At 40.7% G+C, this 22,659-nt stretch overlaps 1 protein-coding gene across 4 annotated transcripts in view; it reads left to right on the top strand.

The window, feature by feature from the left end:
- NUP93 (nucleoporin 93) overlaps positions 1 to 22,659 on the top strand; it is a 77,010-nt gene continuing 54,351 nt past the window's right edge. Inside the window, exons 1-3 of one of the 4 annotated variants that reach the window (XM_057364554.1) lie at positions 1 to 38; positions 4,618 to 4,831; positions 5,351 to 5,468. In XM_057364554.1, the coding sequence (XP_057220537.1) occupies positions 4,653 to 4,831; positions 5,351 to 5,468 (297 nt within the window). In that variant the 5' untranslated portion in view covers positions 1 to 38; positions 4,618 to 4,652. The other 3 variants (XM_057364557.1, XM_057364553.1, XM_057364555.1) reach the window with 3 other exon arrangements.

Genomic DNA, 22,659 nt, shown 5'->3' with positions numbered 1-22,659 from the left:
GCGGGCACGGCGGGCGCGGCGGGCGGCGCGGAGCGCAGGTGAGGTGAGGGCGCCGCGGGGGCGGGTCGGGGCTCGGCGTCCCTCTGCCTTTTATGGCCGCTTCTTCTCCCCCTCCGCTGCTCGCTGCCCGCTCCCCCCCGGGTCTGAAGCCTCTGACAGCCGCTCCCCTCCCCTGGCTCTCTCTCTGTGGCCCGTGCAGGCCGCTGCGGCGGGAGGCTGGCTGGGAGYGCTCGGAGGCCTCCTCGTGGGCGCTCCTGGGGCTCCCGGGAGTTGCTGTTGTCAATAACCCGTGCTRATGCAGCGGGGCCGGCTGGTGGGTACGCGAGGAGGGGTCTCTTTCCGAGCGGGATTATGCTTGTCGGCAGTGCCAAGCCCAGCTGTAGAAGCGTAGTTTAGTTTTTAAGCAAAGTGCTATGTTGGTGCTTCAGAAAGCAGAAGTTGTCTGTTTCAGGAGAACGGTCATGTTTCTGKTCATGTTTCAGGAGAACGGGTTTGTGTATGTGTGTGATTTCGTGTCTATTTCAAGTTCTGTGCATGGCGGTCGTTCTTCACCACTGTGGGGTTGGTTGGTTCCTAGGAATTCATAGTATGTTAAAGGATTGGAAGGGGCTTCAAAGCTCACCTAATTCCGGCCCCCTATACCATGGGCTGGGACACCTCCTGCTGTACCAGGTTGCTCAAGGCATTATCCAGCCTGGCCTTGAACACGGCCAGGGATGGGGCAGCCACAGCCTCTTTGGGCAACCTGTGCCAGTGCTTTACCACCCTCATAATACAGAATTTCTTCCTAAATCTAAATTTCAACCCTCTCAATATTTACCCATTACTCCTTGTCCTATTACTACAGTTCCTGACAAAGAGTCCCTCTCTGGCTTTGCTGTAGGCCCCCTTCAAATACTGGAAGGCCTCTGTGATGGAAGTGTCACCTGCTRTCAGTTGTGTGGTGGTGGTGACTCTGAAAAGCACAGTGCCCTGCCCCCAGCTCACCTGCTGTTTCACAGCAGGTTTTGGTAAGCTTGTGTGTCCTCGTGGTTTGTAGAATCATAGAATATCCTGAGCTGGAAGGGATCCACAAGGATCATGGAGTCCAGCTCCTGGCCCTGCACAGCACAGCCCCARGAATAACACCATGAAACAATCACAGAGGTGGCAGACATTGCTGTCATACATGCCTGGTAGGATGCAGAAGGTAAAGCGTTTATGCTGTTGGGTCTCTGGTCTTATGCAGATCAGTAAGTTTGGTGCGGGAGAGAACAGATCTTTAAACACTTAACGTGGACCCTTCAGACGGTCCTTGAATKAGATTATAATTAGGCCTTTGCCACTACTCCAGGTCACAAATCCTTTCTACCAACAACAACACTGACTTTTCATGAAAATGGTGAAAATGACTATAAGGATTTCTTAGAGCACACCTTGGCTACACTATTCCTTTACTGAACTTATAGAATACTATTTGTTTATGGTTTTCTCAGAGTTATTATAAAGTATACAGAGTRTACAGAGTTCCTTTTGCATTTGTTCCCAGCTGCAGACAGCAGCCAGATTTCTGTGACATGGTGTTGAACTGCCTTTGTGTTAAACCTTAAGCTGTGGATGCACTGAGTGTTTGGAATCTGATGAGCAACTACTGTGGAGTATCAGGTGCCATCTGTGTTCCAACATTATTCTAACTCAGAATATATTAACAGTGTGTGAAAGGGCTTCAAATTAAGTCCAGGTGCAAAGTCCATTGCCTCTCTTCTCCAGCATTTTGGAATGAGAAWCTAATTTGTTTACTGTTTCTCAAAGCTGATTAGTTAATTGACATAAACCCTGTCAGTATGTGAAGTACAACAGACACTTGCACATGCATTGGAGTATTTCAGCTTTGTGTCTTTCGGTATCTAGTACAGTAAAATGTTCATCGTGGCCATATGTGGAGTAGCATAGCTACAGTGTTCTTCTTTATATAGCACTGTAGTGCTCTTGAGGAGCTTTTAGTGTTTTTTAGGTAAGAAATCATCGATTCTAATCAGCATGAATAGATTTAAGAAACCTGCCATCTTTTCTATTTTCTTTCTGGCTTAAACTCAGTCAACTTGGACAATATGTAGTGCTTAAGTGTGGTTTTAAATGTTGGGGAAACRTTAAACTGGGGTTTAATGGAATCGTAGTCTCATGCAGCAGCTTCTATTGATAAGTCATCAAAGTTGTTTTATAGAGGAGCCTTTTCAGTCCTGGCTTTTAGCCCAAGGTCAGTCTGGTTTCACCGAAGCTAATTTAATTTCTGATGTGTTTTCTTTCCCTCAGGTGTCAGTTGTTGTTTCTTCCCCAGCCGGATAGGAAAATCTGCCACTGCTRTGCTTGTGACTGTGGTAGCAGTTTCCATCTTTCACAGCAGCATGAAGAGTCAGACTGCAGTCTCTTGAATGCAGTAAATTCTGTCAGGGTGGAGACAAACTTGTCTGTGCAAAGTTGTTAGCAATATCCAGTCTGAATGTTTGAATTCTGTCACTTAGAAAAAGCTGTTTAGTGTTGGCTCTCTAAGTTTTGAGATGTTGCTTCCAGTGTTTGGTTATAGTCACAGGTACTTTAACTTGCTCCAAAATAACCAGTTTAWTCTGTGTTTGCTGARTTGGGTTCARTCTCACTGAGTTGTTGCAATTGTCYTACATRGGCAAACTTAYKTGACAGWCGTTACATGGTATTAATACAGTGTCTGCAGCTAAAAAGTTCTGATTTGGGAGCAGTTCTGTAGCACTGATTCTTCACACTTTTGGTCTCGGTGCTCTGAGAAGTTGGTGCTTCATGTGCTCCCAGCTTTTTATCTTGGTAGTGAAAAGAGGAATTGGACCAGATCGGATCAAATCAAGCCGTTGTCTCTGTTGTTCTTGCAGTCACTGCTCCTGGAGGATCTGATCAGCTCTTAAACATATGGGTGTGTGGCTGTTCTGRTCAGTGTCTGCCAACAGAGGCTGTTCCTGGCAGGGGTGCATCTGAATTATTGCAAGTAAACACTGGAAAGATGCTTTGTACTGCATTGCAGGGCATGAAACTGTTTATTTCCACCCTCCTCCCTCTTCCACTCCATCTCAGTGGCACGCTAATCTGTTCAAACAGATCCGGTCTCTGCTATCTCACCTGATTAACAGGTCATTGCAAATATGATCATTCCCTCCCCCAGCTTTCCAGAAGTGTGTGGGGAGTGGTTGTGAATTTCTCCATTCCTGGATGCTGCTGTTAGGGTTTGTCCTGGCACCCAGGCAGGAGGGATCGTTTTCTCTCTCAAACTGCATATGTCTGAATGAATCATCATGCAGTGCTTTTAAATCATTTGCTAAGACAGAGGAAAGCACTGCTACTGCTACTGGGTAGTTGTASTTGGGAATGATGGTGAGACTGAGAACGTGAGGAATGTTCAAATTGTACTATAAAACTGCTTTGGTATGGTTGAGGGGTACCAAGAAATACTCAAACTGCAGCTATTGTTGATTTGTAAAAATCTATGTTTTCTTCTTAGTGGGCTCCYTTGAACCAGGTAGTCTCCACAGGGTTTACTTTTGTGTAAATGATAAACAKCTGGAGTTGATGTTTGAGATCTGGTTTGGATTATTTCATCCTAGGCACTCTGGTCTTGGGGGCAGAAGTTAAGAGAGTGGGACTGTATTGAAGATTTCCATTTCTGTTGTACTGTTCAGCACCACAGATTTCTGTGATCTGTGGTTTTACAGAGGTGCCTGATGCTCATCACATGTAGCTGGTTTAGCTGCAAACCATGATGTCGTGTGTAAAATTGAGGTTTTGGGTTTCATATTTCATTAATGTGAACACCCTTGCAGCTACAGGTCTTTTTCCATAGTAATCCCAAGCACATATGCTTTTGTCCTTCCTGTAAAAATAATGGGTTCCATTCTGAATTTAGAACTGCATGATGCAGTCAGTGCCTCTTCTGTTACATCCCTTGCCTTATGCTTTAATTTATTTAATTATTCTGTCATTGGGTCAATGCAAGGAATTCTCACTCTGGTAAAACATTCTGCAGGCATTGAATTTAGACACAGCTCTTCTACGTGAACAACATGAACTTATTTCTTTTGGCTGGGGATTAATGACATACAGAGTAATGCATTTTAATAGATAGTTAGTTATGGCTATTTATGGGCCTCTATAGCTCAACTGTTTCGCTATKAATTTAATTTCATGTTTATGTGTGTTTTCAGCCCTTGTATATTCCTATACAYGCACATGCATGCATCTTTCTTTATAATRTATAAAAAYATAGAATCATAGAATGGGAAGGGASTCATAAGGATCATGGASTCYAGCTCTGCAAGCTATCTATTTATGTGTAGCAAGTAGTTTATAGCTATTTCTTCCCAGGGACTTCTCTGCTTTCACCCTCCTTTGTATCGAGGTAAAATAAGAACTGTGATATGGCATCTAGGTCCATAGATTGTAGTCCTGCAAGAGAAAGCTTTCTGAGACCACTTGGAAGGATTACCTTGATGTTTAATGCCTGGGAAAGATGGAGAGTGTATCCTGTTGTAGATGACTTTCTCTTGCTKCTCTGTCTGTGACCCCACAAGTGTAGAAACTGTTTATAACTGAGCAAGAATTTTCCCTTTTTTTCTGAAGGTTTCTGTGTGTCTTGAGTGAAACCTGCAGCAGAGATGGACACAGAAGGCTTTGGAGAGCTGCTGCAGCAGGCAGAGCAGCTGGCAGCTGAGACAGAAGGGATCTCCGAGCTCCCACACGTGGAACGCAACCTGCCAGAGATCCAGCAGGTCGGGGAGCGCCTGCGTTCCCGCATTCTGACCCGCACATCCCAGGAGACTGCGGATGTGAAGGCGTAAGTACRGAGCACTGACACTGGAAACTCTGCACAGAGGGTGGAAGCTGTTTGTGGGTTTGATTTCCAGTGTTGGGGGAGTCCTGCTGGAAGAAATAGAATGACTGAAAAGCTTGTGTTGWGATTTTTTTCCTCCAAACTTTCTCCCACTTCCAGAAAATAATAGGATAATTGAAGGATTTTTTGAGGAGCTATTTTTCTTGATTTTGGACACTAAAGCCAGACAGGTGCAGTACCCTGTTCTGGCTGCTGCTGAAGATGTTTACCAACATGGTGTACATTTTTTCTGTTTGGAAGGACTTGGCAGCTGTGCAGCACTGCAGTGGAACAGCAGAAAGAGTTCAGCAGGGATGAGGTGTTTAGAGACATAGGACTGTTCAGAGTTTGGTTCTATGCAGTTTTTATAACACGTCTGGGAGTACCTGGTTAGCTGCTGACCTAAATATTGCCAGTGAGTCTGGGTTTAGAGTTYTGTCTGTTCAATACTAATTTCATATATGTACAATTTCTTCCTTATAGATCGGTTCTTCTTGGGTCTAAAGGGCTTGACATATCCCACATTTCTCAGCGRCTTGAGAGTCTAAGTGCAGCTACTACATTTGAGCCTCTTGAACCTGTGAAGGACACTGACATCCAGGTAGGGACATTTCTGATGTGTGAATTACACTGCCCTTGCCACTGCTCTTCCTGTGTTGTGATTGAAAGCTGTTCTAAGGCTTCTGTGGGATAATCTTGCTCTCTGTTTAATTCACTGACTAGAGCAAGTGCCAGRATTAGTCATGAGAAGCAGCATTTAAGTACCAAAATCAACAGAAGTACTTTAAGTTCCAAATTCTTACTGAAATCAAGAGGAACTAGATACATACTCCTTTTGTGGCCCTGTCTTTGTTGGCTTTGCAAGTCTAAATTGCCGGATCCCTCCCTCATAGTTCTGAGATTTTTTTAATGTGTGTTTGGCAATACACGTATGGAGCCACTTGGCAATTTTGCGGTGTTGGAATAGGGAGCATTTAAGTCAACAAGCAAAGCAGGTAAGTATAGCTTTTGCCTTTCACTGTATCTTACATGTCATGACCTTGTCTTGGTGGTAGACTGAATTTGCCATGTTTCATATGCTTTGATTTAATCTTGTAAATTTTCCTATGAATGTCTTTGGTATTAGTGTGACCCATCTATTTTTGCTTTCTGATGGTTGCCTGCCCTTGTAGAATGTCTTCATAATGAAAGCTGCAGTATTCATTACTCAGTTAAGAGCTGGTAATGAAATTGGTGTGGGTTGCATTGAAGGTAACGGTCTGAATTACTGGTTAATCATGTTGAAGCTTATCTTTTCCCTCTTTTCTGGCAGATAGCTCATTTAGGAGGGTCAAAGGAATTGTAAGCTCTTCGTTCTTTTTTTGCAGGAGTAGTATGCCCTAAACTATTTCAGGAGGAGAAGGGAGGCATGTGAAATTACCTCATTTTATCTAATGTATACTTTATTTTAGCATTTGGTGCCATCCATTTTGGGTGAAGGGCCCTTAGTTTAATCTCATACTGGTGTTGGGAGACCTGACAGGCAKATTTATGTAACTCCAGTTTTCTGAGGCCTCTCTCACTAAAAATTAGTGCTCTCTGGTGACTTTATCTATTGCCTGATCATAGAGTGAGAGCTCTAAACCACTGGCATTGTTCAGTTTCTGTCTTTTCTCATTTTATTCCTTTGTTCCAATTTTTGATGTTGTTGTCTAATTGGTGATGTTAAACTTGGTACATGTCTTTCTTGGCCTCATTCTGTCTAGATTCTTTTCAACAACTCTTGCCTTTTTTTCTTTTAGGTTTACTACTGCTGTTAATTCTTTGATTTCTACTGTTTTTCTTTTATGCTGTGAGAAAAATCTTAAGTTAGATTCTCAAGCCCAGAAGCAGTGGAGTGCTTGACTCTGTGGAGCTGAGATTTGCATATGAGAAAATAGATATGATTGCAAAATAATCACATTTGTATATTATTACTGGTTACCTGACTAAAATATGAAGATGATTTTCTTCTTTCTTAATTATATCAGATCTCACAGCTTTATTTAAAATGGTTATTCTGGTATATTCTGATGGTGATCTTGGTATGTTTTCTTATCTTCAGTACATTTTTTTGTAACACTTGTCAGTATTTGAATGTGTCTTCCTGTGTAGGAAAAGCTCCAAGTGTAACATTAAACCAGTGGTTAATTGCAAATCAATGTGTTTAAATGGCCATATCAGCCAATAAGACTCAGCCCTTTCTTTAGGAAAACAGCTAAGAAGTACAAATAAGAAACAGGATTAAAATCAATCATTGAAATCCAAGTTCCCTGTTTGCTGTTTTGAATTGTGATTAACACTAGTGATTTAATCACTGATCACTTTAACAACTCATCTCTGAGTCCTAATACTTGTGTGCTTTGAATCTTAATTTTTTTTTGCAGGCCATGTGCAGAAAACATTCATAGTCAATCAGCTTAAAGTGATTTTCGGGGGGTGGTGTGGCAAAGGGCTCCATTTTAGATCATCTTGGAGGCCCAAGAGTAAAGTGTCAGTTTTAAATGTTTTGTCCCTGCTTGTTTTTGCAGTTGACAGGTGCAAGGATTTTATGTTATCTTGCAGAACATCATCCTCTGCTCTGTCTGAGGGTATTTGCAGTCACATCTCAAGCTGGCTGGTGTCAACAGTGGTGGTCTGTACCTGAAAGTTACTTGCTTAGAATATGGAGAAGTATCTGCACTCATCTGTAGGTTCTGGTATGCAGTCATCAGCACTTTTAGAATAGCTTTTATTCAGTTTTTGCTAGTTATGTAAGAGTACCTAACACTTTAATTATTCTTCTATGTGTGGTTCCTCATATATGTCCCTTAAGCTTCAGTTTGAGCACATGGTGTTATAAATTCATAAATACTTTACAGCATCATTTGACAAAGAAATTGAAACTTTTTTGAGGAAAGCACTTGAAACTGCAGGTCTGTGTCCTCTTCCCTCAGAAGTGATAGGACTCTGCATTGGTGCAGCCTCTGCACCACAACACAGGAGCAGGTGGTGAATATGGGCACTTGTGGCAAAGGCACAGACCTAATTGTTACCTTTGCTGACTGTTGCAGTTGTATGAAGGCTGCAAATTGTATGAATTGTAGAGTTCTGCTGACTTTCAAATTCTATCAAAGCTCTTACAGCATGGAAATACTCTTTAGACTTCCTGCCATGTGTTCCCACATCACTCCTTTGCATCCAGAAATTTCTCTGGCAGTTTGCTTGAGTTTTCCTGCATTCTTACCTAAAGCATTTATTTATTGTCTCTGTTCCTTCTTCCGGTGCAGTCTGTTCTAGCAGCCTGTGGGAGGCCAGCACAGAGAGATATGCTAGAATCTAATCTCTCAAATGATGGCAGTCAGCACTGCAGAAGGATAATACCAGGAAATACTCTGTTTCTTATGTAGAGAGCAAAACACAGCAAGAAAAATCAAAGGGGAGCATCCTAGGGCATGAAGTCCCAGGATGCTGGTGCGAGACATTCAGAAAGTGTTAAGAGAATCTAGGAATTCACCTTCATAGAAGTCTCAGTTTGGGTTAACAAACAGGAGGGACTTTCTGTACAGAACCTCTTTAAATGGTACTCTATAGTGCTGACTAAAAAGTGCACCAAATTGCAGCTCAATTAATTATCTGAATTATTTATCAGTTGTAAAATGTAGATTGCTTGCACATAAAAGGGTTGTGAGTCCAGGAAATGTCTCCCACTAGAGCAGTAGGCCGGGAAGATTATGTAAAAGATTCTAGGCTTGCCATTAAATTATAGGAATTTGTATTTTTCCTCTCTCATTTCAAAGTTTGCGTTCTTAAATTGCATGCCGAATAACAAACACTCCTTATTTAAGTAAATGTGTTTTATAATAATTCTTATGTCAGGAGTTTATATAAAGATAAAGGTTTTTCTTGTCAAAATGCCCTATTTTGGCAAAATCTTCCCAAAATTTAATGTGTTGGTCAAGTGATTCCTGATCTCATATTTAGCATGTATTTGTGTGCTTGGATCTTTTTCTTGTTTCTTTTTGATTTTTAAAAATCCAGGGTAAGGCTTGGTMGTGCAAATCTGTATGTGCATATAAACATAACACTGACATTCTCTTTAGAAAAGGTATTTCGTCACTCTTCCAAATATGCAAACTATGATGTCCGAATCTACTGAGCTTTGTGATAGCAGATGCTCTCTCAGGTCGCAGTTATGGCAGCCAGAGGAGGAATTATTCCAAGATTGTGGGAATGCTGTGCTATTGTAAGCTGTGAGGTGGGACCTGCCCCTGTACTCGTGCTGTTTCGTTTGTGTATGGAGGTCAGAGAGAGATTTAGTGCTACTCTGTCAAACTGATTTTTGGGGTATCAGGTCAGAGTTAGTTGCTGGATCAAGACCTGATTTAGTCCTGCTAAGGTCGTTTGACTGGTTACAGTGTGTGCTTTGCTTTACTGTGGGCTTTGTCTTTTGAACATGTCACATCAGCTTGATACTAGATTTGGTAGTATCTTGTATGTAGTATCAAAACAACCCATATGCTTGTTTTGAAAAATCTAAGCCCAAAAATCATGGTGATAATTTTAAAAAAATGGGTTTGCTCTCATTTTTTAGGCTTGGTCCAGCTCTGTGCAGATTTGTGAAATGAATGCTAGACACAAGCTCTCCTTGCATGCTTTGGTTATCTGCTTAGAAAGTTTGAGGTGAAGGGCTAGCTCCATTACACTGAAGGAAAATTTTGTTGAATTATCTCATTTGTACCACTGTTTCACCTTGGCCTTCTGGTCTATGCAGAACTGAAAGGTTGCATACTAGGGTTTGGTTTTGATTTCTGGGTGAGGATATTCAGAGTATTGACTGAGTAGCTCCCTGGAGGTCCAGATACAGAAATAAGAGCTTTTATCTAAATGAGGGCAGAGGGTTAGACTGAAATCTGTCCAAGTGGCAAGAGAGACAGACTGAAATGAAGTATCTGGGATATTTTGAAGCTTTTCAAAGTACTGTAATAGTTTTTCTATCAAGGGTAGCTTTGACTTCTGCTTTAGTGTTGGTAGACTCTCGGTCCCAGGATGCTCCCCCCAGCCCTGTATGTTCTGTTTGTGTGTATGTATGTGTATGATTCATAATTTAAAAATTCTTACTCTGACATCAGGGTCTGAAAGGGTGCATTATTCAACAATTGAGCTCTTATTGCTATTTTATGTCACCATTTGTGATATACTTTGTGGTATCCGCTAGAATAATACCAAAGCCTGTGGTAATCTGCTAGAGTGTAACTAAAATCAGAGTTTATAAATGGAAATGCTGACACAACCTTAAAGGGCCAACCTCAAGTGCTGTTCACCATCCATTGTATGCATTAGCTTAGCCTGAAAATGCATTTTTCCTTTTGCAGATTTTGTCCTTTCTCATTTGCCAAACATTGATTTCTCCCYCCGCCCCCAAGTCCTTCAGTTCTAATGGAGCTTGAAATTAAGGTGGCTTTATTTTTCTGTCACTTCCTTGTTCACCCTAATCGATGATGCCAGCACAGCTGTGGGGACCTTTTAACCATTGCAGAGCCACGATGGTGAATGCAAGAGGACAGCCTTTGACCTTGGCTTTTTTAGGGTTGGTCATTAGCTGTTGGTTTCTTTGCATTGCTGCAGTCCAAATGAAAAATACTATTAGTGGCCATAGTTGGGAATTCTTCAAAAACTGTAGAAATGTTTGGCTCCAAAAATACCTCTCTTCAAAGGTTCTTAAAAGTAATTTTTTTGTCCTCCCTTTGCTAGTGCATGCTGGTATCCAACCCTACTGTCTTCCTTGCTAGGTTGTCTCATTGCATTCAGGATTTATGCCTTAATGTACACATTTAAGCATGTAAATCAAGAACACAAATATCCTGGTAATTAAATGTGGCCAGAGGCGGTTTGCTCACAATTGAAGAAGGCAGTGGTGGGGAATGAATATTTTGACRTGCAGCAAATGGAGCTAAGGGATGTGGACCTTGGAAATATAAATTACACAAACTTCCTCAGCTCATCTCTGATGTGTTTGATGTCTCCTTCATCTACATAACGTGTAACAATTTTACATAAACTGCAGCCTGCCTGTGCTCTCTGCTGGGTGATGAGGCTTGCAGGGCTTCGGGCAGCTCTCAGCCCCAGTGAGGCAGCAGGGGATCAGTGGCCTGTCTGCCACCTTCCTGCCACTGCCAGTCTCCCAGGGCCCCTCTGAATGAACAGGCTGGCCCAGAGCCTCCCAAGGCCTGTGCTGATTAAAGGATGCCCTGGGAGGTGCAGAGATGTGTGTAAATTGGGGTGTGCCTAGGATTTAAGATTGCAGGCTTTTCTGTTTAATAATCATCATGGGGTTTTGGGGTCTGTTTTGATTTTAAGTTAAAAGGAATAAAACCCAACAAAACCAAAATGCCCCCTGCCTTTTGGCATCACATAGGTGAGTGAATACCACCATAGAAAAAAAAAAAAAAGAAAAAGAGAAAAAAATAAAACCCAAAACATTGGGCATGTTCCTGGAGGGTTTGGTTGGTTGATTTTTATTTTTGATTTTTTTGCTTGTCACTTTTTCCTCACATTTGTAATTTACATCTGAACAGCARTTTTCTCTAGTTTTCATTACTGCTTTAGTGGCATGGTTTAGTGCAATTTTAAATTACCTTGGTCTTATTAATGTTAAAACCAAACATGCACACCCCCAAAAACCCCAAACCACGGTACCTTTAATGTAGAATACTCTGGTGTTTTGTTAGTTAGCCAAATTACAGTCATTCAATAAATTCTCTGATACTGATTATTTAAATTTTTTTTGTTGTTTGCTTGGTTACATACAAATGGAGTAATTATGTGGTGAWCTTCCAGTTCATCATGGTGCTGATCATGGATTCCTAACCCTAAGGGGTTGGGAACACAGAGAGCAGATATATGATCTGCCTTTCTCTTTCATCATGGGTAAATAAGAGGGTATGAAAGAGATATTTCAGAACTTTATGCTAATGCAAGGTCATGAGATGGAAAAATTGGGAACTCTTGTTCTCGTAGCTGTATTTATTGATCTATTTAAATTCWGCTACGTCCTGGCACAATTCACATTTCCTGTCTGCTTCATCCAGCTATGTTCTTTGCATCTCAAATCAGAACAACTGTAGACTTTTAATATTTTGTAATAGATACTTCAATCATCTTAAAACATACCAGATTTTGAGTCATAATGCTTGGCTTYATTCTCCCTCCCCTGTTTTTCTTTTGCTGTGTAGCTCTGCCCTTGGATGAAAATGGCTCCAGTTTCTAACTGAATGTTAACCCGTACTCTTGTGAAGGAGCAAATACAGTMTAAAAGGTAGTTTGGACATGACATATCCAAAATGATGCCTTCTGTGCTGARGTGTAGACATCTCTGCTTCTCTTGATAGCAATGCAAGATCCTTTAAYAGCTGAAATTCAGGAGCAAACCTGGATGTGAGGATCTGAGCCAGAATTTCCCCTAGACCCTGCCTGTAGCAGTGTTACTACTGCAAGAAGTATTGTGGGATTATTAATGGCTTTYAGGATCTGTGTTCCATCTAACCAGGAGGACGTCATTTCTGGCAATGTGGTACCTCTTAGTGTCACACTGTCCCATTAATTTAGTGCTTGTTGAAGTCTTGTGTTGACTACTGACCTAGACAATGTGTGTTCAGCATGTGCAAATGAACTGTTGGAATTGGTGTTTTCATGGCGCTGGAAAAATTTAGTAGAATGGTTTCATCTCTGCCTTTATACAGATTGGTGAGAAGAAAAAATGCGGAGATGCAAATTCTTGCAACCTGGCTATTTGCCTCYTCCACATATCATGTGATAGAGCACTTACTTGGATTAAAGAAATGGTTTTTTTTATTTATTTGAGGCTCAAATGTAGCTTTTGCAAAGCACAACTCCTATTTTGCTTTGTAACATTTTTTAAACCATTACAAATAAAGTATAGACCTTATAGGAGAGAATTTGGAGTTTTCCAGTCCTTTGATTATAGCTCTGAAATACAAGATTTGCAGGGCTATGCTGGAATTTCTCAATGGTACTGATTATACACAAAAGTGAACCCAGTTCATCAGTGTTGCATTTAAGGGGAAAAAARGTTATCAAAAATTAACAAGAAGGTAAATGAGATTTTTAATATATGAACAGCATTTTATATAGTAGCAGTATAAGACCACTATTTGGAGGGGGGGGTTATTATTTTTTACATATTTATTTTTAAAGCAGTCCAGTTTGCACAGTGGACCTTGGTGTGACTTTCTAGTGCCTATATGGAAATTGGAAGTGGAAGCTCTTGGCTTTGGAAAGCCCTGCTCCCTGCCGTAACAAGGTCTTGTTTGAGGGGATTTTTCACAAATGGCAGAAAGTTTTAGTCCCACTGTTGCAGGGGGTTAATGAATTTAAGCCACAGGTATGGAATTGAAAAATTTACATTTACCGACTTAAATGACTATGGCTTTTTAGCTCTTCTGAAAAAGAGAAGGAAAGAAAGTTACTCAACTACAGTAGGAAAAAAAGAATTTTGATCTTCAGCAATCTTGTCTGAAATGAGACAGAAAGGTTTGCTGCTGACCTATAAGAGAGGTGAATTTGTTACCTTTTCCCCAGAGCTATTGTTTTTGCAGGGTTTTTTGCTAGTCTTTATTACATGAGCATTGTCTTKACTATCTTTCTCAGCTAATCCCTCATGGAACTGTGAGCTGCACAGATCAAATCACTTCTGCACAAGGGAAATCTGTAATGTGAGTAGGCCAGGCTCTCTCGCTGAACTCCTGTGGTCACAAACAGCATAAAACCCTGGACAGTGTTTTTGGTGAGGCAGTTCATCAAATTTATTAGGAAAAGCAGCAGCTGCTGCAGCTCTCAACTCCCTCCCCTCCTCTCAAGCTCCCCTCATTTACTAGAGCCTCTTGAAAGTGTTACTCCACTGATGAATTCCACTGGGGTTTATTAGTAAACCATTTGCATAATTTAGCAATCTGGGAAAGGCCACAGGTATATTGTTGTATATGCCCTCCTCTCCCCTGTAGTAATTAGTCAGTTTGACTCCACATCCAAAATCTTAATCCTAGTCATTATCAAGCTTTGGTTTGAAACAGTCACTAACTAAGAAGTGTGTCAACTGTTTATCAATGACTGGGCATCAAACTGTGGACGCACTTACGTTTCCCCATGCAAAATGGCAGCCTGAATATTTGGCAGTTTGTGGAAGAAATGTTTGGGTTGTGTGCAGGGATGTTTTTTAGCTTTCCTTTTTGAAGTCAAAATGAAACTTTTTTCCTGCCAAGATACGTTCCTGAAAGAAAGTTGTAGCCTTMTGAGGTAGAATTAAGGATACATGCATTTGTTTTACTCATTTAGATTTTTGGCACCACTTCTGTTTTCACTGTCTGTTTTCTTTCCTATTCTTTATTTCTCATCTTTCTTCTGCTTTAATTTTTTTTCTTACTCCAGTTGTATTCATTCCTTTTGCTTTTCTGCTCTGAATTCATGTATTACCTCCTCCCCACATTTTACTCAAGTCTCTGCCACTATTTTGGGTGCAAGAGAGTTATGTGTTTACTTTGAGCTAAAATATTAAACTGCTCAAACAAACAGCAGTTACTGCAAGATGTCTYGTTGGTCTTCCATGCATGCTGAAATGACTGAAAGAAGCTTAGGGAGATGAGTTGGAAATTTTCTATACCATGGAAATATTCCTTACCATTCCATTATGTGTATCTCAGCAAGCATGCAAGATGCTTGGTGCTTCCGCCAAAAGCACCAAAATGCTTTTGCAGCATTTTGAGCCACAGCTAACAGATAATTTTTAAACTTAATTGGAGTAGCATGCTTGATTGTTTCTTGGTAAAAATGGCTTGAGAAGGTTGGAGAGATCTCGTTTTAAAATAACCTTTTAGAGGAATGAGATAGCATGTTGCTAGCTGGTGTGACCACAGTGGAAGGCTCTGTGGATTATGCTTTTCAAGCATCAATTTCTGGATTATGCGTTATCTTCTGTGCCTACTGTGGGGTGGAGGTAGGAAAGGGGAGGGAGGTTTTGTAACGTGGTATTTTTTAGGGAGCAAAGGAAAGGTTTGCCAGTGTCACACGAGTGTTGTTCAAAGGCTGATGAACGAGGAAAGGCAGTSGTAAATACCTCAGTGCTTAGTTTAAATTTCCGCATCTTTATTAAACCTTTTTGAATCCTTCAGATGGCTATCCTAGACTTGAGTCAAGGATACAGGATTAGCTGATAGCAAAGTTGTCAGTTTGGTTGTCTTCATTTGCTTATGGTCAGCACCGGAAAATTCGGAGGAGGAACATGACAAAGATGTTCATGGGGATATCTACTTGCTTTATTAGGCTTCACCTTGTTCCCTAGTGGTTAGAGACTGGTTATCCTGAAGCATGAGGARCAATATTTCTTCCCACAATTTCAGTGTTTAAACTGATCTCTAGGTACAGTCAATATCCATATACATACTGAGTCAGTTTTTAATCCCATTATGATTTTGGCCTTACTGTCTTCCTGTGGCAATAAATTCCACAGTCCAATTACAGATTATGTTAAAATTTATTTTCTTTTATTGGTTTTGAGCTTGGCATCATTTACACAAACATTGTTTCCTTTTTGTTCAGACTTACACAAACCGGATTTCAAGATCTCCCTTTCTAGAACACTTATTTCACTTAGAGTGCCAGCTTTTACTTGGTTCCTTTTTTTAATGTTATTCATCCCAAAAGTGTTCCCAGACCATGTCACATGCTTTTGACAATTCCCCAAGTCTGTCCTGCAGTTTCTTTTTTAAAGGTGTCTATTCAGCTTACACAGTGTTGTTGATAATGCCAGTTTGTTTGGTTTTTCTGATAATGATGTTTGATRTAGCCAAACTCAGTGTGAAAGGCAAAGTAGTAATCTGTGAAGGATTTGATTTTAATCTCGGATAAATGGGAGTGCATAGCTGGGGGTAGGGTACAGTATCATGACAAATCCTTACCTCTGAACACAAGCCAGTAGGATTCTTTGGGACAGATTCTAGTGTGCAAGAAAAGAAATTTCTGAAGAGAATGGGGGAGGAAATGCAGAGGAAAAAAAAAACAAACCACATTTCAAATAGATAATAGAGCCTGCCTGTTATCTCCAGATCCTCTGAGCAGTAATTGATTTTGCCTTCTATGGTTACCATACAGTAACTCTGAAACATTCATTATTTCTTTCCAGCCTCAAGGCTTGTAGCAGAAAATGGCATATTTAAATCCTTTTACTCTGTCTCTTAAGAAGATACAAAAATTTGAAGGTTTTAATGAATCTGAAATAAKGGCTAATGCAGTAGTCAAAAGACTTGCCATTGTCTTGACTAAATGAGACTGTGACCATCTTTAGGTCCTATTGAAAGCTAAATGCTGGAAGCTGGATGCAGAGATCCATCTCACTGTGGATTACACATTTGGACCCTCTACTCTGGTTTGTTTGTTATTCGTAGATCTAACCCTGCTATATTTCTTTCAGTGCCCCTTTATCTTGATTTAATTTTTCCAAGGTTAAAAATGGCATATCAAGAAAATTTGGAGCTCATTGCTAATGGTAAGAAGCTTGATTACTCAACAGATACCATGAATCAATATAATTTCTCTTATTCTTGTTTTGYCTTTTGACTTGAGATTAATGTTTTGGCTTCATATTTGCTGGTAAGATGAAGTGCATGGCATTCCTGTCCATAATTAGTTAAAGTTATGCTAAATGTTTTGTTATTTGTGTGTGGTTTCATACTCTTAGATACCTTATTCTCTACCTTTTCTAATGTCCCCTTGTTTTTTTATTTTCCTCTTCTGAGGAAAACTTTGGGTTGTTTCTTTGTTTTTTTTCTTTTTTGGTGAGTTACAGGAATAAGCACTCAAGGTAGACACCCTGCTCCTCTGCTGGAGCAGGGGAAAAGCTGAGCTGGAAATGATTCCCATCAACTAGTAGTGTGAAATCTTTAGCCAGTAGTTGATGGTAACTTGTCACTCAGTTAAATTCCTGTTAGTCGCTGTAGCAGAATTGTTAGCTCTTTCTCTTTCCTTTGTTCCTCTGGGTTMCTGTATTTGCTTTTGTCTTGCTTAGGCGTTTTCTCTCAGAGGAATCTCTCTCCAACACTTAGGGGCTATTGCAGTGTGTCTCTTGAAAGCTGTCAGAAGGCAGCTGTGGTTCTCCAGGCCTTCCTGCCCTCTGGTGTGTGCTGGGTCCACAGAATCAGCAGGGCAGTCCACTGTGTGAAGAGAATCTGGGGCTTGTTTTGAAAGCTGGGTAGTTCTTGCTGATATTTAGGGGTGCTGGATTTGGGGAGGAACCATTACATATGAGTCCATCTATCCCCAGGAATGCCAGAAATGSAATGCCTTTTGCAAAGCATCACCAGGAAGAGACAAGCAAGTCTTGTTCCTCAGTAAGAAGTTAYTCCTATAATAAATACCCAAAGCTAAGCTTTGAGAAATAACATTTTTCTGCAGTAGAATAGCAGAAGAGATCTCTTTCTTGCAGGGGTTTGAATTTGCAGTATGTCTCAGAGGGTAGGATTTATTTGTTTGTCTCAACTAGGTCTGTCTTCTCTTGGTTGTAGGTTTGCTCTGTTTGTCTTAGAAAATTTCACCCTCAAACTCTTCAGCATGCATTGCTTCTGAAATGCCTGTAACATTTTCTCTGTTGGAGATAAAATACTAATTTCCAGCCAATATATTATGTATTAGCAATGCATCCTGGCAACAAATGTTGCTTGAAACCACATATTTGGARAGGAAGGTGGGAAGCGCAATTCAAAGACTCATGTTGTTGCAGAGACAGCTCAGCAGAACATGTTGCATGTGGGAAGTGCCCCTGTGGATCCAGAGAAGGTTCATCTTGCCATCTTGGAGGAGTTTCTAAATCCTTTGATTTTAAGCAGACCTCCAAGGTGGATTCTTTTGCTTTTGGTGTCATTTACAGGAAAGAACACACCTTGGTACTGGGAATTGCAAACCAGTGTTTGGCTTGTGGCAAGAAGTCTGGATGATTATGGCCATCCAGAMAAAACAGGGTTTTTTCTGATACTTTGCATGAACCTTACCATGGAAACTTTGAAACTGGAAAGTCAGATGCTGTGTAGTATTKATTAACTATCTTTAAAAATTGAACTTGCAGGAACTTGCAGTTTCCAGAGCAAATCAGGAGTTGACACCATGTCAACACCACAGGTGGCAACCTCTTCCTCTGACAGAGGCTTCCACATGGGCACACAGTAATGCTGCTTAGTGTAAGGCTGCTGGMCCTGGGAAGTGCCAGATCTGAAAGGCTGAAGTACTGGCCTTCCTAATACCATTTGTGAAATCAGTGCAGTCAGTTAATGAATGTAGYTTTCATTGATGGGCACAGCTTCACAGACTGAATCTTACTTACTCAGGCAGTCTCACAGCTAATTCCTTTGGACTCTTCTTTTCCAGAGCCATTGTGAGTGTAAATAATTTAAGTGAGGTGCACCCTTTTGAAATGTTTGTATGAATTYGGAGCCTTTGGATATACTCTGATACATTCCATAGAGTAATCTTAACTGTGGGATCATCAGAGCTTCCTTTTTCATTAATACCAAAGATTCRGTTAATTGTTATTTCTGATAGCCCAGCAAAACTGAAAGAGGATGAGCTGTCTGTCATCCTTTGGTTTTTGGGTGTGGTTTGGTTCTGGATTTTTGTTTGTTTTTACTACTAATCTCTGAACAATTTGCCTAGGTGCTTTTACAAGCATCTTCTGAACAAGCTGTTGGTACCAGTAGTAGAAGCAAAACTCTGCAGGTGTCAGATGCAATTTTTGTCAAATTTTGTGGCTGGTAGTTAGATGTGTTTACAAAAAAAAACAACTTAGTGATTCTTAGGATATTATTGAAATATCTTTCAAAAGACTTTTAAACTTTATTTTCAAGAGAMACTTCATCTGTTTTGAGCTTAGGTACATTGACAGGCCCAAGACATAGACGCACAGGGAAAYAAAGGCTGAAATAGGACCAAGTTCATGCAAATCAGTATTGAGTGTAACTGTGGAGATCTCAGGACTGGAATCTCCAGCAGAGCTGCAATTCAATGTATTGAATTGTTAGAATGTGCAGCCAGGTGGGTTATTGGCAGTGCACACCTGCTTGGCTTCTACCTCCAGTTACAGCAACTTCCACCTCTTTGAATGTGGCATCATTTAAAAGTTTGTGCTGGCCAGGATAGCACAGATTCTGACTGACAGCAGGGCAATGTTGCCCTACAAGCTCATGATTTATATTAATGGCTGGCTAAAACAATTGGGAGGTTCAATTACACATGGAATATCAAAATGCATTTGTCCCTGGCCTTTGACTTCTTGAGATCTATATTGAGATCTAAGCAAATGTGTGTCCTCCATAGTTTGTGTCTAATGACAAATGGCATCTTACATTGTTTTATAGCACACTTTGTGAAAACAACTGAAATGGAGCCCAAGCAATTAGCTTTTGAAGCCAGAGGTTATAAATGAGATGTAAAAATGGAGAGTGTTCTGGAGTTTCAGGTTTTGGKTTTTTATTTGGGTTTTTCAGGGAAACAGAGAGCAGATTTAGAACAAGAGCTCATAAAGAGCCAAGGATATMGGATTTCAGCACTTGAGATTTATGTATTTGTACTTGCTGACTGAAAGCAGCGCATTCAAATCAAAGCAGCAAACTGCTGTCAGATGTGTTGTGGATGAACAGGGAATGGTTTTTTTCAGAGGTTCTGCAGGACAGAAGGAAGAAGGGAATGTCTRTTACAAACTTTGAAAGCAAGTGGCTGAAATACGTTCCAAGAGTATTTTGGAGCAGGAGTGCCAAATAYTTATGCAGTATTTTCTTGTACTGATTCAAATATTGAATAGCACCTGACCCTTGAATTTTTGGATCGTTGCCTGACTGGCACCCCCTGATGCATATATTTATTTTGAAAATGGCCTTCTGTGGCAGCTGCTTTTCATTGCAGGAAATTAGGAAAGCTGGATTTTGATCCAATTTTTGTCAGGATTTTTATTCTTGACTTGGAGTTCAAGAAATGCCTTCCCATACATCATACTTCAGCTGAGAATTACAAGTTGCATTTACCACTGTCTCTCACAAGATTGTGAGATTCTGTAGTGGAAGTTTATATAGATAGGGGTTTTTTTTTGCTATTTTCTTAGACTTCTTTATTGTTCACAGTCGTGATCAATATTAGACAACATTTAACTGGCCTCTAACTTTCCTCCCTCAGATACCACCAGACCTTGTGAAAAATAAGGTTSTTTCTTGCCATCTGTAATTTTCTAGTTTGGCAATGTTGTGCAGTCCTTGGCTGCCCCTGTGGTACAGACTGTCAGCAGAGCTCCTTACCCACCTGAAACAGGAAMCTAAAGCTGTGCTACAAACAGCTGTGCCCTGGCAGCTCTGCTGAAACCACCCTTTTATCATTAGGACAGCTGCAGTGGCTGTCACCAGCCTGGTCTGGAGATCTTTAACTTCTCTTCAGAGCTGAAACTGTGCAAAGACTGCTGTTCGTTGATGCTCTGAGCTGCAGTTAGGGCCATGCAAAAACCCTTTAAGCTGGAAGTCATTTAGAGTCGTAGCTAAAACTTTAGTCAATACAGCTACTGCCTGCTACCCAATCTAATCATTTTATGCAGCAGTATTTAGCAGTGTGGTGACTCTCCCTAGAGATGGATTATTTAGGRTGAGCCTGATGTAGAGAGAGTGAGTTGAAGTAGTAAAACCTAATGGTCACAGGTCTGGCCTAAGCTATTGGTGGGTGCATACTCTGCTCCTGAACTTGCATTGTGCACTGGCAAACTGCTCTGTGGTCTATGAGGACTTGGGTATTCCTGCCCCCTTGCCTGCCAGACTTGCAGCATTGGCTGCTTTTGCAGAGCTCAACCTCAAGATGCAGATGTCCTGCCTTCAAAACGTTAGCAAAAAGTCTTTTCCAAATTCCCAGCCAYGCCCTGTGCTTGTTTATGGCTGAAAGCCCAGGGATGCAAGATGGTTTTAGCAAATAAACGAAGGGATCTGTGGAGGGATTTCTGAAACAGTCRTTCTCTGTTTCCCTCTGTGTATTTGCAGACCCAGAGAAGAAAATGGAGAATTCAGTTGACTTGTTTACCCAAGCTATTACGCTGGCTTAGCCATTCCATGATGAAGTTCCATTTCAGTACTAAGCTTACTAGGCTGTGGAGATAAAAATGATCAATTGGATTGGTTTTGTCCTCCTGTTTCTGCATTCAGGTTTCACAGGGTTAGATCAATGTCTGCACCATTTCTTCKTGTAAAGCATAGCCTGAACTTTTCTGCAGACATACACAGCTGCTTCACGCATCCAAAAACAGTGGGTTTTTTTCCACTGTCAAGAAATAGAGTGGTGGCTCAGCATTATGGTAACGGCTCTGACTGGGAAGCCAGAGTTAAGTTAATTTAAAGCATTTGTTCTGATGCAGAGCAATATGGCCTGATGATCTCTCTTTCCAGAGGGTGTCCAAAACTCGTGCTCTGCAGAAGTTGCCTTTGGCTTCATTTGATCAAACTGATAGAATGGATATGTTGAGGGAYTGTGCAGGACTGATGTTGTGCAGGCAATTAAAATCTATGAATTGGATTAAAACCCAAATGTGAGTATGCTTTGATGGGATTTTTTTTTTGTTTATTTTCTTTTGACTGAGATGCTTTTTGGAGATAAAGTTGGAACCAGCTCCTAATTTGCAGTTGCTTGGGGCTTTGCTGTTTGAGGTTTCTTTGTTTTGCTGCTCTTACCTATTGACCTGCTTGATTAATTTTGTGTCTGAACGTCTGTCCTTTTTATTCCTGAATCTTCTGCCCTGTCAGAACACTGTTAAAAAAAAAAAATCTGTACAGTTCAGAGGACCAGTTAGGTCTAGACKTTAAGATAAATGCTTAATGACTGTGAAATAGTATGTGCTTTATTCCTTGCTTCAAGACACTTTTTTTTTTTTATTAGGAGCTGAGTTTGACAAAGAAAGATAAGGCCAGCGACAGTTATAAAAGAGTACATTGTATTTTTACTGCAATACTGRAGTATTGATTGTTGACTTATTGATAGGCTTAATGCACAACCATTTCCTTAGTTAGTGTTTGAATGTCCATTAAAATGTGGCTTGGTGCCAGAATATTGAAATCCTGCATTTATAATATAATTTGTTTGTCCAAAAGTACTAATGTGGTTTGGATTAAAATAAATAGGCATGTTTTGAGTTTCSTTGTTTTTTATTTGTTAACCTTCATGTACTGAATTGAACCTCTGAAGCAGGAGACATTTTAAAGAAAGAAGACAGAGGAAGGCTGACAGAAATCCTAATGTTTTGAGGTTTATGCCTCTTGAAATTTTTCACCTCTCATCTTTGACATGTCCAACATTTGCTGAGTTGCTGACAGACATTCAGGGATGCAGAGTAATATTACTGACTCTAATTTATTCATTTAAAACTATTCATTGTTTTTCTAGGGGAAAGTTTTTATTTGTATAGCTTCACAAGTRTGTTCCATGTTAGTAGCACAGCTYATAAAAATATGCCTGTTGYGGTCATCTGCTTCTCCAGATGTGAGATGGGGTGTGCCCCCACTTCCCTGCAGCACCATCAGTCAGCTGKGCTCAGTTCCCAGGATGTTTCCCAGTGTGGTTTAATGCTCCATGTTCCTCTTGGTCCCTTGTGCTTGAGTCTCAGGCTCATGCTGCTGATGGGCAGCTTTCCAGCTTGTAGAAAAGATCCCATCAGGTTTTGGACAAATAACTGTGGAAGGCCTGATGCCATTGGTTGTTGCACATGAAAAATCCTG

Source organism: Malurus melanocephalus, unplaced genomic scaffold (assembly GCF_030028575.1).
Source record: "Malurus melanocephalus ecotype Western Australia unplaced genomic scaffold, MMel_1.1 scaffold_40, whole genome shotgun sequence".
Classification (NCBI taxonomy): Eukaryota; Metazoa; Chordata; class Aves; order Passeriformes; family Maluridae; genus Malurus; species Malurus melanocephalus.
This window is presented reverse-complemented; position numbering and strand designations above follow the sequence as displayed.